This window comes from Artibeus jamaicensis, unplaced genomic scaffold (assembly GCF_021234435.1).
Source record: "Artibeus jamaicensis isolate MK-2021 breed Jamaican fruit bat unplaced genomic scaffold, CSHL_Jam_final contig_233, whole genome shotgun sequence".
NCBI lineage: Eukaryota > Metazoa > Chordata > Mammalia > Chiroptera > Phyllostomidae > Artibeus > Artibeus jamaicensis.
In genome coordinates, this window is record NW_026521486.1 from 37,480,669 (window position 1) to 37,494,731 (window position 14,063).

At 42.2% G+C, this 14,063-nt stretch overlaps 1 protein-coding gene across 3 annotated transcripts in view; it reads right to left on the bottom strand.

The window, feature by feature from the left end:
- TMTC1 (transmembrane O-mannosyltransferase targeting cadherins 1) overlaps window positions 1–14,063 on the bottom strand; it is a 243,731-nt gene that overhangs the window by 27,260 nt on the left and 202,408 nt on the right. For all 3 annotated transcript variants that reach the window (XM_053661849.1, XM_037144874.2, XM_037144873.2), the window contains one exon: window positions 7,375–7,483. In XM_053661849.1, the coding sequence (XP_053517824.1) occupies window positions 7,375–7,483 (109 nt within the window). The remainder of the gene's footprint in view (window positions 1–7,374; window positions 7,484–14,063) is intronic.

Consider the following 14,063-nt stretch of genomic DNA (forward strand, 5'->3'; position numbering starts at 1 on the left):
TCCTTCCTCCCTACCTACCTGTCTACCTATAGAACTCACAACCTTAGATTGGAGGAAAGATTTCAGAAGGAGTCTGACAAAATCTCTCACAACACCCTTGTGGCCAAGAGTATTGGGGGGACCCCCCCCAAAAAACAGAATTATCTTCTGGAGGGCAGGCCTCTTGTAGTACAGGCTCCCCCATGAGGTGAGTGTTCTAGGAACCCACCTGTATACCAGCTGGTGTTGTTGTGAGAGACTGCTTTTGGCTTCAGTGAATTTTTTTTGAACTCTTTCAACGTGTTTGTCAATTTCACATTGGGTTATTTATGAACACACGTGCCCGCACCACACTGAGTATTCAGCAGTTTTTGACCCAAAACAGCATGAGCTCCATGCCCCACCCTCCCTATTCACCTGATCTTGCCTTGAGTCAATTTTTTTGTTTGTTTCCCTGGATGAAAAACGTCCTCAAAGGGAAATGTTTTGCTGATGTGAAAGAGTTAAACAAAAAATGGTAGCAGCACTAAAAGCCACCAAAATTGATGAGTTCAAAAACTGTTTTCAGCAGTGGAAAAAAGTCTTGGTAGGTGTATTGCATCAAATGGAGAGTACTTTGAAGGTGATTGAAGTTTAAACATGTAAGAATAACTACACATTTTTTATAAATAAATTCTGGGTTTTTTAGGGCCTCTGTTGTATAATTCAAAAAAATTAACCAAAAGTTGAGTAACTGTACCTAAAGAGTCTTGGGTAAAATAGAGGTCAACCTGGTGAGAAAATTCTACGGCCACAACTTGGGGCTCTGCTGTGACCCAAGCAACATCACTTACTCACACTGTAAATAAATAACTAGAAGCGATTCTTACTCAACTTGCCAAGTGAAACAGCTGGAAAGGGTAGTTAATACAATGAATGGCACAAAAAAGAAATAAAAAGCCCTGGAATTTTAGGCTGATATAAGGAAGCTGAGATAAAATACAGATGAAGATGAATTCTTTCATCCAGGCTGTAAAAACTTGCCTGCAAAATGGGCGAGACCTGGACCAACAATCCTCCACGTTTTTAGGGTTTTCAGTTGAGTGGATCTCCAATCTGACCCGGGTTATCATGTGGACACTAAACAACGAGCATTATTCATTTCAGGGTGTGAAACAGTAGGTACACATAATCTCAAGACAGGGAAGTAAGTATTTCTATTCCACCACGAGCTTATGAAGTAGTTGGAGAAACCAGTTCAACTTGGGAGCCACATTGTCATAGAGAAAATAGGTACTCTGGACATTAGGCAAAACAACATGACTGGAGGGAAAGTATTTGGAAACCAGGGTAAATGAGAAACAAGTGTAAAGAAGTGGGGTTATCTGAGAGAAGAGATAATTAAAGACATGACAAGATAACTGTGCTCGACAAGCTCTCTGTTGCACTGGGCCCAATGGGAGTGAATGACGGAACAGGTGGTTTCAGTCCAATGTAGGAAAGAGGTTTTTAATATTAGATTGGCCCCGCAGTAAGCACAGGCCCTCCATGTGCAAAGGTGGCCCTGGTAGGTGACCTGTGAGGGGAGGGTTTCAGAAGGGTGTCTCAGATTGACCAAGGTCTGCACACGTTGCTTTCATATACCTGGGTGTTGAAATTGCAGAATGCCGTCATATAAGGTTGTGTCACTCCCCCTTCCCACCACGCACAAAGAATTCATTTTGCTTCCGAAGAATGTGAAGCTAGGTGGATTTTCCTATAATAGTTTTTCTGTGCCTTGCTTGTATATATCTGAGGCATTCTTTTTGTCGCTAAAGAATTTAAAACACGAAGACAAGATGTTAAAAGAGAGGGAAGGCAATCCTGGGTTATACTGCTCAGCAGCTCTGTCTCTTTGATGTTCAAGTCCACTGCCCAGAGGAGCAGCACAGAGAGCCTTTCCATCTTCCAATTACACTCTTAGATCTCACAGCATTCTACGTCTGAACCCAGAATAGGAGAGACTGGTGACAGATGTGGCCTTTGTATGTAAGAAGAGATCTTGGCCATAATCATAATTGGTTTTTGTAAAAACTGTTCACAACTTCAACTATGAGATATGCAATGTTACATCATCTTGCCATTGTGATTCTCAAAAAAATTAATTTATGACATAATTGATTTAAATAAGCATTTGACACTTCTTAAACATAAATGATGAAAAAGTGTAAGCCATCCTTTTCAGTCATTACCATCTATAAAATTTGTTAACAGAAAGATACTGCAGAATGGACTAAAATAAATTTCAAGGTCACTAAACATCTCCATCATTTTAAAAATAGTAATTTTTTAATGAACTTAGAGTTCATCAATTTGGAAAAAGAATACAACGGAAACTTTCAGACATTTATTGTGGCAAATCACTTTTCACATATAGCATATTAAAACTTTTATTTGTATAGAAACAATAGCACTAATTACATTGGAGCCTTAAGCTATTCATTAAATATTCATTAGCATGTAGTTGATGTTAAACAAGATCATTTTAGACACCCTAAAGTGTTAGAGGCCTAAGAGACAGTGAGGATAACTTAGAGTATTTATGAATATCCAGGTTTGGAAACTGAGTCCCAGAGGGGTAAAGTACTACTCACCCAAGTCTGAGCAGTTGGTTACCAGGAAGTGAGGTCTAGGACCAGGTGTCCCCATTCACTGTCAAATGCTTGTAGTAGCACAGCACGGAGTAACTGAACCCCAAAGCGACTGAAGTTAAGACATGCTGTCTGAATGCCTGCCTCACACAGGAAACTCTCCTAAGCCCTCGTGAAGGAATATGTATACAAAGAAGAAATTGCTTTTATTTATTAAAAAAAAAACTAACAAAACTTATAGTCTAGCAAGAAAAATAAACCTGGGAAACTGTTTAAGTTATAGTTCTGTTATGAAACTGTTATAAGTTAAGAGATTAATTTAAGAAATAACAGTATATGATTAGTTGATACGCATTTCCTAAAAAGTTATAGGAGCTTCAAGACAATTGAACTCAGCATGAGATGGGAAGGTGGAAGAACGTTGAGGAGGGAAGTGGAAATTGACTCGGATCTTGAAAAAGAGGGAGGTGTTGGAGGGAGAGAAAGAAAAGATGGCATTACAGAAAGATGGAACCGTGTGAGTATCTGTAAGGAGCTCCCCAGAACAGCACACCATGGTGTTACTAGTACTATTAGGTAAGTGATATTGTCATTTATCTGAAGGGTCATTTTCACCAAGAAGAGCAATTTAACATTTACTATTTGTCCTGGTGAGCTGTGAAAAAAAAAAAGATACGAGTAGGAACTATTAATGCAATGCCTTATTTATTTATTCAGTTACTTATATCTCATTATTTCACAAAGACACTGAGGCAGCTTTCAGAAATATAGAACAGAAATGGAATAAAAATAAATTATTAAGGAAAATGATCATAAACCCAGGATTAAAAGTAGCACTCACAGAAAAGCAGATTGTATAGTCTAGATTGGCTGGCTGTTAGTCAGACGTGGGGTTCATGTGGGATGGAAATAAATTTAATCTTTCCAGGATTTGCAAGATTTTTCATGCAGTAGATTAAAAATGAAATGCAAACCTTGTAATTCAAAAGCCCAGCCTTTCCTAATACTGAAATGTGAGGGAAATTTCTCCCTGGAGACATCGTAAAGAAGCCACTGATTGATGTAGGAAGTGCTGGCCTCACCCCCGCCCTGACCCAATGGGGGGAATGACTAATTTCACACGGCTATTCCTCAGTGCAAGACGAGAGCATCATGCAGAGGCAGGACTCAGTTACAAAACAGGGCGGCCCGCAGGCCCAGCCCTCCTTGTAACATAAGAGTAAATTTAGAGTGTGTGCCAGATTGGAGAGATGTGCTCCATGTCCTTCAGTTCATATTGATTCATGTATTTACTCAATATTTATTGATTGCATGCAATGTGACAGGCGTGGAGATATAGACATGAATAAAAACAGGCAGCTGTTCTCATGGAGTTAAGTATTCTAGTGGTGGGAGAAGGATCACAGGCAAATAAATGTATGAGAGATGGTGGGAGATGATATAGGGAAAATCAAGGCAGGGAAAAGTGACAGAGAACATGGTGGGGAGTGTGAGATTCATATTTAGAAAGGGAAGTCACACACAACCTCTCTGATATGGTGATATCGGGCTAAACCCAGCATGACACGAGAAAGGAAACACTAAGGTGTCTGGGACAAAAGTGTTGCATGCAAGGGGAACACTTTGTGTGAAGGCCCTGAGTGAGGAGCATGTTTCGCACGTCTGAGTAGCTGGAAGACAGGCAGTCAAGCATTGGCAGGGTGAGGGTCTTCTGATGCTGAATGAGGTGAGAGAAGGGAATAATGATGGAGCCAATGATCTTCAGAAAACCCCTGCTGTGTTTGCTGCAGCACAAGCCAAAGACAGCTGAGATCTGCCAGTGTGTACCATAGAACACGACCATCGTCATTTTATCACCAACATTGTGCTAAAACCGGCATTAAAGTCACCCACTAGAGACATGGGCTTTTGTCTAAAGCCACTTACATTACATGTAGACTATCAGAGAGAGACAACTACACTTACCATTTCTGACATGTAAATATCTGTAGAATGTCTTAATTTTGTTTCCTGGTGAAACCTCCAAAGTTTTTCAAATGCACCCCTAGGTACGTGACATGCACTACCAAATCGTCCATTACATTTAAGCCAGCTGAGTGGTGCAGGGCAACTTTCAAGGGTGTTCTTGAAAGTTGTTCTTTCAAGGGTGCTGCTTGATTTTAAAGACAACCTGGCACCAGCCAAGATGGAGGCATAGGTGGAAACTCTGTGCCTCCTCACACAACCAAATTTAATGACAACAAAGATTTAGAAACAAAAACACAACCAGAACAGACAGAAAATTGCACTGTATTGAAGTCTGACAACCATTCATCCAGACCGGTAAGAGGGGCAGAGTAAGCAGCCTGCAGAGAGGGGTCACAGCAGGAAAAAGCAGTGGCTGGGGGATCTGGGTACGGGGAGAATAGGAGCAAACCAGTGAGGTGTGCAAGGCAATTGGCTGACCGTGGTCACATATTCATGCGCAGATAAACCAGGCAAAAACAGGCAGTGAGAGAGACCATGCAACCCAGGGCCTCAGAGCCAGGAAATAAAGACTAAAACCACCAACTGAAAAAACCTGCAGGGGTCAAGGTGCTCGGGAGAGACTCCCAGGCTCACAAGAGGGTTCGTAGGAGAGATCCACAGGGTCCCAGGATGTACACAAGCCCACCCATCCAGGAACCAGCACCAGAAGGGCCCAGTTTGCTTGTGGGAAGCAGCAGAGGGGACTGAAATACAAGTGGAGCCAGCACCATTGTTCTGTCTCGGACCCCGCCCCCACATACAGCATCACAACCCAGCAACTGGGTTGCTCCACCCTGGTGAACACCTAAGGCTCCGCCCCTTATACATAACAGGTGTGTCAACACACACACAAAAAAGGCCCAAACAAAAGAACAGATCACAGCCCCAGAGCCAATACTTCTAAGCGACCGAGAGACAGCCAACCTATCAGATGCACAGTTCAAAACACTGCTGATCAGGATGCTCACAGAACTGGTTGATTTTGGTAACAAATTAGATGAAAAAGTGAAGGCTACACTAAGTGAAATGAAGGAAAATGAACAGGGAACCAATAGTGATGGAAAGAAAACTGGGACTAAAATCAATGGAGTAGACCAGAAGGAAGAAACAACCAACCAGAAAAGAATGAAGAAATAAGAATTCAACAAAATGAGGAGAGGCTTAGGAACCTTCAGGACATCTTTAAACGCTCCAACATCCAAATATAGGGGTACCAGAAGGGGAAGAGGAACAGCAACAAGTGGAAAACTTATTTGAACAAATAATAAAGGACAACTTCCCCACTCTGGCAAAGGAAATAGACTTCCAGGAAGTCCAGGAAGCTCAGAGAGTCCCAAAGAAGTTGGACCCAAGGAGGAACACACCAAGGCACATCATAATTGCATTAGTCAAGATTAAAATGAAGAAGAAAACTGTAGAGGCAGCAAGAGATAAGGGGACAGTCACCTACAAAGGAGTTCCCATCAGACTGTCAGCTGATTTCTCAAGAGACCTTACAGGCAAGAAGGGGCTGGAAAGAAGTATTCCAAGTCATGAAATCCAAAGACCTACACCTAAGATTGCTCTATCCAGCAAGGCTTTCATTTAGAATGGAAGGGCAGATAAGGCGCTTCTCAGATAAGGTAAAGTTCAAGGAGTTCATCATCACCAAGCCCTTATTATATCAAAAGTTAAAGAGACTTATCTAAGAAAAATAAGATAAAAAATATGAACAGTGAAAGAACAGCAAACTCACAGTTACTAACAACCACACCTAAAACAAAAGCAAACTAAGCAGACAGCTAGATCAGGAGCAGAAACACAGAAATGGAGATCACATGGATCTAACCAGCAACAGGGGAGTGGGAGGAGGAGAGGGGGGAATGGTACACAGAATAAGTAGCATAGATGGCAGGCAGAAAATAGACAATGGGAGGGCAAGAGTAGTGTGGGAAATGTAGAAGCTAAAGAATTTATGACACATGGACATGAACTAAAGAGGAGGAATATGGGTGGGAGGGGGTGTGGAGGGAAATGAAGGGGGGAAATGGGATAACTATAATGGCATAATCGATACAATATATTATTTTAAAAAGAAATAAAAGGAGCCTAGAGAATAAAAAATAAAGACAACCTGGCAATTGTATGATAGCAGAATCTACTATATGGAGGGCACTTACACATGTCAACAAAACTACCATCCATTTGGAGAAGACAACTTACTTTTGTGTCCCCATAGCAGGGGGCAGGCATCCAGCACACTGACAAGCAGTACCAAATCAGTTAGACACAAGTAGAAAGAAGGAGAGGAATGAAAATACTCCTTTATTTTATGCTGAGAGAAGCACTGTCTCAGGAGCCTGTCCTATAAGCCTCTGTGATCTTCTAACAGGTATTAAGACCCTGGATCTATAAGATAATTGATAACTGGTTCTGTATTAAGTTTAGAGATCTCAGTACTTTAACAATCCCCCCCAGAAAAATGTGATAAGTAAATAGTAATAAAGCCAGCAAGTACCGTGTGTTGTTCTTCACAGATTTTTTCCCAGCGTGATAGAGAATATACCAAAGGTCTGAAATGAACCATTTTTGTCTAAAGATCACCTACACTACACAGAAAACACGAGACTGAGAATACTATGCTTGTAATTTCTGTTAAGAAGAAAACTGACATAGGGGTTAGTTGTCCAGTGTGAGCTAATAAGCTAAACCATGAGTATCAAAACCTGTGTCATATTAATTTATTCATTCGACAGTAAAATAAAAAAAATATTATGTGAAATTAAATGGAAACCATCACCTGCTCAGCCAGTAATGAAGCTAAGCTTGAATAAGCATCTGCAAACTCTGGGCCATATTTAATGGAATCCTTCAGTAAAGTGATAGCCTCTTCTTTTTTCTCCTGGGACCTATAGGTTACAAGAGGGGGGAAAAACATCTTTTAATAAAACTTTGTTTTGATGCTCTGATTAGGCTTCAAGATCTATTTGTGTTAGCCAAGAGTAACTGATCCACTCTGCAAATGAGCTGCAAATGAATTGAACTACACTGTCTCAAGGCGTTAACAGTTTCGGCCTCTGAATTCTCAGTGGAAAGAGATGTTAAAGCATAAATGATGCTGCAGGTCATTCACTGATTTTTCTGCCTTCACTTCCTGTTATGCACTTTTGGGGAGTTTTACTGACTATCTTTCAAGTTTGGTAGCCAGAAAGTTAGACTTTCAGAGCAGCAACTTTGTGGCAAGTTGTGTGAGCAACTGGGTGGCGTGGGAGCCAGGTGCTAGGCTGTGGAAGACGACCTGAGCCCCTGGGCGAATCGCTGCCCCTCTGTGAGCTGGGCCCCTTACTGCGGTGGCTGAGCCGCCCATAATCAATAAGTCAGCCAGACTGCGCACATTAGTCTTTGTTTTTATGACTGAGAGACACACATTTTACACATAATTTATAACATTAGAAAATACTGTGACCACCGCCTGGCAAACAACAAGCAGCTCCTTTATCATCATGTTTTTACTAAGACTTGAGGCTGGGTCTGTGTTTTTCATTTCAATCTTCTCCCAGTGATCATGCCTCCGGTTGGAAGAGTATCCAAGGCCCCAGAGTAATTACCGTTGTATTGGGTGACAGTTCCCTTTCCTCTTAGTGCCATGAGGAAACCCTGGGTCATTCTCCTAATATCGCTGCCTCTGAGGCCAAAAATAGCCAATGGCAATGATCGACTTTGCTACTAGTACAATCCCACAAACTCATCATCTGCTAAGTGCTAGATATTGTAACTGGCAAAAGAAGTGGAATGAGGAACAAAACTCCTGGAACTATCGGGCACACAGACAAGGGAGCCCCATCTTTACCAGCCACCAGTGCTGAATTGTGTGCTTACATTCTTACTATTTAGAATCAACAATCATTTATTCAGCAATGAATGTCTACCATATGCTCTGGTAAGTTTTCATGTAACGTTATTGATTTAATTCTTACGACCATCTCATGCAGCAGGTATTATTGTCTTACTATACTCATTTTCTCTGATGAGAAAATTTGGATTCAGAAAAGTCAAGTGACTCATCGTACTCACATAATCCATCTTCTGAGTCAAGAGCCAGCGCTCCTGTAGCACACCGTGTCTGCTCATTCTAACTACCTATTTACCTCTGGTGACCTTGCTGTTGGAAGTGCGATTATGCACCAGTCTCATCGACATGGCCTAGGAGCTTGTGAAGGATGCACAGTCTCAGGCCCTAAACAGACCCACGGAATCACAGCCTGCATGCTAAAAAGACTCTCAGGTGATCTGTACTCATGCTGAGATTGCAGCATAATTGCTCCATGAATTATTAAAAGCGGCTGAAAGTAGCTTCTGCTACAAAAACCCCTCAGGCTTCAGTCTCTGCAGGAGAAAGATCTACAGAGGGAAAACTAATATTGACTCCCATGCCCGAGTTCCAAGTGTTAGAAGCAGCATAGTACAAGGTGATTTTACTTGGAAGATAGCCTTTTATCAAAGACCTTGGGGGGGAAAAGTCATGTTTCTGGTGTATACCTTGCGTTTAACTATTTAATGCAGCAAACATTTATCACTGTCTTTTATGAGTGAGCTGTTTCCCAAAGAAGGTGGCTGTCTGTGCTGTCTCCTTTTCGGGGTCTAGCCGACTCCCACTGGCCTCCTCTCCACGCACAGTCCTGCCCGGACTGTGCGTGGAGAGGTGCAACCCTTCCACGCAACCCTTGTGTCCCTAAGTAGATCGTCCTTGGGATGTGGCTTTTAAGTTGCACGGTTATAAAACATTTGCATTACAGCTCATTGGTGCTGCTTTTATGTTGATTCATTCATTTTAGTCAACAGACATTTTTAAAGAGGGCCTGTAAGATCCTGTGGAGGTCCACTGTGTTTACATACTCTCGAGTTTCTGCTTTAAAATATTTCTTGAAATATTTCTTGATTGACACATCTTTTTAAATAAAAACTTCTTTTTGTAATGCTGGTAATTTTACTATTGGTTTCATGGTTAGCAGGATTATTCCTCAGAGGATTTTGTAAATCTTTATGAACATTAATTTGGAAATTCCCTCCAAATCCAAAGGAAGACAGGGATTCAGGAAATTAAGGCTGAAAATCCAGTGCCTCAGGATGTAATTTAGCCTGGATATTCTTCAGAATCAGCAGGAAAAAAACCAACAATTTGGTTGTCAAATTTTCAGTTAAAATGGCAACTTAAACCTTTTATGTATAAACTCAGAGAGATTAATTAGCTCTTAAAATAGTCCATGACCATTAGTGAGACATAATGGAAAACTTAGCATCAAAGTTATGTAGAGGGAACTTGAATTCTTTATGAAAACTCTGTTTCTATGAATCTCTGAAGGGACTGACTGGCACACTTTCAGAAAGCCACTGCATCTCAGGTTTTCGTTTAGTGTGAGCACCGCGGGATGCAGGGATGCAGGGATGCAGGGATGCAGGCAGACGGGCCGTTTCCGCTGGCTTTGCACCTCCATGGCTCTCAGTGGCCTGAGAGCCTTTGAGAGTCAGCCACCAGACAGGAGGGGGTCAGGCACAGGCCATTTTAACTGGCTGTTAAAAAAACTTTTTCACGAAAGCCCTCAAAATTAATATGTGGCAATTTTGTCGTTTTTGTTTCTGAAAAGGAAAAAATAGGTATATTCACTCAGAGGGAAATAGAAGACCTATTTCTTCCGTGGTCTTTCTTTTGCTCACCCTTCCGTGGGAGTTCATGAAATGGGTGTGGACCTGACACAGAAACCTACAGCAGATAATTCACCCGAATGGAACCTTCCTTGGTCACGCGGTCACGCGGTTACCACGTGAGAACGTAGCTTCACTTCAACCTGTTTCTGAAGAGCATCCTCTTCGCATCTACATTACGGCCCACGTCTCTCTGGAAATTAGCCCATATTAAAACAGGGGCAACACTCCTACAGTTCTACTAGATTATTGCAGCATGGCGCGCACCTTACTCGGTTTTGCTTCCGAACACGCCTGCGTTGATACCCTTAGTTTGCAGCCGGTTTCCAGTTCCTCTCTCTTCCCCTTTTATGACACACAGACAACTGCAAGCAACATTCGTTTTTCTAGAGCACTCAACCCATTTGCTTACATAAACATCTTCGCCAATGCCCCTACTGCCTACAGATGGACTTTAGTTTAAAATCCTCTGTCACAGTTCTGACCAATGTTTAAACATATCCAGGCATCCACTAGTCCAGCTGGACTGGGTGGCCTTTGACACCTAGTCTCCAGAACTTAAGAGACCTCCTATTCCTTCTCTGCCCTCACTGTCCCTTAAAACCACTTGGGGTGCTTTTCAAAAGACCTTGGTGTTCTGAGGTTGGACATCTTCATAGAAAGCTCTCTGCAGGGATGTGACAGCTATTTGGATCTGAGAATTGTGGGTACAGTCTAGCATCCTTGGTTTATAGTAGTGGAAACCGAGACGCGGGGGCCTCAGTGATCTGCCCTGGTCCCAAGCAGAAAGGAAGGCTGCACCCAGGTCTGGTGCCTCTCAGCCCGGCACTCTTGCCTGCACCTCACAGGTGGCTTTCTCCTCCTGCCTGCACAACTTCTGCTCCCTGGAAGCCTTCCCTGATTCATCCAGCTCACAGCATGATCCCCAGGCCTCCTAAACATGTAACAAAGTCAGCAACTACATATATGCTACCTCTTTTATATTTTGAATTTCTTTTCGCAACAAAGAACAAAACAAACAAAACATAACAAAAAAGGTGGCAGGGATTCACTGTTAGAAACCCTGTTCTGGCCTCCGAAGGGGCCGCTGCCCTCTGCCCTCCCGCTCTACATTCTAAGGAGTAACTGGGGCCCACGTCACTTTTCTCCTCCAAGGCCGGGGCCCAGCATATGAAGGGCTCCCAGCACGGCCTCCTGCAGGAGGGTGCAAGCTTGTGCATGAGTGAAGGTGTCCAGCGGGCAAGTTTTTCAAACTTCATTTCTCGACAGTTGTTTGCTAAACATTTTACTCCCCGAGAAGGAGAGAGTGATTCCTTTGCATTATTTATTTTAATTCCCATTAAGCAGTATGAATTACGTAGAATTATTTTCATTGTAAATACTAGCAACCACGACCCCAACAACAACAAAAAATGCTGAGATTTGGAGAGATCGAGTGATTTGCCCACAGCACACAGCTACTCTAACAGCGGGACTCTGTGATTCAGGACTTTGAATACAGCAGACCCATCGACAGACCGCGGTCCACACTTCTGCCTCCACTCTCTTAAATGTTACGCATCCTGTCTATGACCAGTACTAGGTTTTAAGTGCCTTCGTAGACAGGACTCATGTCTTATTCACATTACTTACTTCTTTTATCCCAGTGATCTGTATAAGGGGGAAATTCAGTAAGTTTAGTACAGTGATCTACACAGAGTAGAAATTCAATAATTGCTAAATTACTTTTTAAAAACCATCTTTTTTCTATTTTCTGTATCCTTAGATCTTTGCGAATCTCTCTTCAGTTTTCCAATAGTCTAATAAAAATTTGACAGAGGATAATACAATCCATTTTATACCTCTGTTTCTATACCTCTTTCAATATTATAGAATTGATCCTAAGGCAGGCAGAAGCACCCAGTGCTTGGAATCATAAAAAAAAATTACAAGTTTAGTTTCCATTTTATGAGCCCTTCTAACTTACCAGGCGCTGCTAAGCAGCTTCTCTGCCTTCAGTCTGCATAGTGGTTAAAAGCACAGACGCAAAAACCAGGGCTGCGTTTGGACTCTGCTCCTACCCTTTACTAGCTGTGATTCCTTAGGCAATTATCTGACCTCCTTGTGCTTCGGGCTCACAGTAGGTATAATGTATGTTTTGGCTTTTATTAGCTTATTCAATGTTACTAAATACCACCCATTAAAATCAATCTCTCTCTTCTTTTTAAATTATTTTTAAAAATAAAAAAGAATGTGGTGTTCTTGAAATTCACTCAAAAGTAATACACTTCCACTTTTTAAACTATTCGCAAAAAAAAAATTAGCTTAGACATCAGAGTGACTTTTCTCCTGTGTCTGATATCACAATGGATTTTTAGTGTAATGATCATCACTAAATACACAAATAAATAGTGCTGTACTAAAGGTGAAATAGCACAGTAACAAACAGAGGCTTTACCCCTGGAAACCTCATTCCAAGGCAAACACACAGCTGAGAAAGCGTAAATGCCAGACCCATAGTTCAGAACCCACTCAGCTGATGGTGAGGCCACCCAAAGGCATGGGTCTTCACTTCTGAGGGTGATTGCTCACTTCTGTTTAGGCATGAAAAAATCAGAAGCAATTTTGAGCCCCTTTTGTAGCCACACCAGGAAAGCTTCTTAGAAAAGAACGTTTTAAGTAGCTATTTCCAAGTAAAAAAATGTGTAATAAGAAAAGCAGGAAATTGCAAAATGATACCATGAAATTCCTTAATCACAGGAATTTCCTATGTAATCTGATGGTACAGACCAGCCCTGGGCTAGCATTAGACAGATTAAAACTCCCTAATGCGTTCGTTTTGGCTCAGTAGCTACTTAGGAAAACCAGGAGTCCATCATCCACATAAACCCCATCAACGTACAGCCACTTTGTTACCCCTTCACAGTGAATCGACCTGTACATTGAAAAGGGGGCAATGTGAAAGTAACATGTGCCTCTGAATTGACCAAGCATGTGATTCAGGTAACCGAGTCCACGGGTTCTCTCTCTGAATTCAGTACAAAAAGCCTGAATTAAGGAACCCACACTTGGTGGGCAAACTGATGAAAAGGTCGGCCGCAGTACGTAACCCTCGCAACCCGCCACGGGCGCATTTCTGGTTTAGGATGACAGGAAGGCACACGGACTCCCTGTGGAAACTCGAGTCACGCTGAGGGCACTGAGGACTGTCAGGGCTTCTGTCAGGGGCTGCAGTTGGCGTTGATGGAACTATGAGGGACGCCTGGGCAGATGAGAGTAAAACCACTCCAGGGTTAAGGAACAGCTCTTGCCTCTCAGCGTCCTGAACTTCCTCATCTGCCAGACAAGTCAGCTGATGACTGATAATCCTCGGCCACCAAAAATATTCTGACTTCCCTTTCCCCTTAGGTCAGTAGTCCTCAAATCGTAGTGCTTAAAAATCAGTAAGTGTTTGGTACAGTGCAGGATCCCTCTGAGGTTCAGTAGGGCTGGGCTGGGGCCAGGAATCAATGTTCTTAAGAAGCCCCTCAGGTGATTGTGTCGAGGGTGGTTTTCGGCCTGTGTTTTAAGAAAGTCTTCCCCGTATGGTGGTTACTGGGAGGTGGAGGATATAAGGGGACGAAATGGCAATGGGAAAAATGTAATAAGGATTATATATTTTAATACTGAAAAAATATAAATAAATAAAAAAGAAAGTCTTCCCTGATTACTATGTGGGATTGCCTGATCAACTGATCCTTGATGTAAGGCAAAATGTAACAGGATTAAGGAAGCTTTAAAAAAGCAGAAAGAAGACTTTCTGGGACA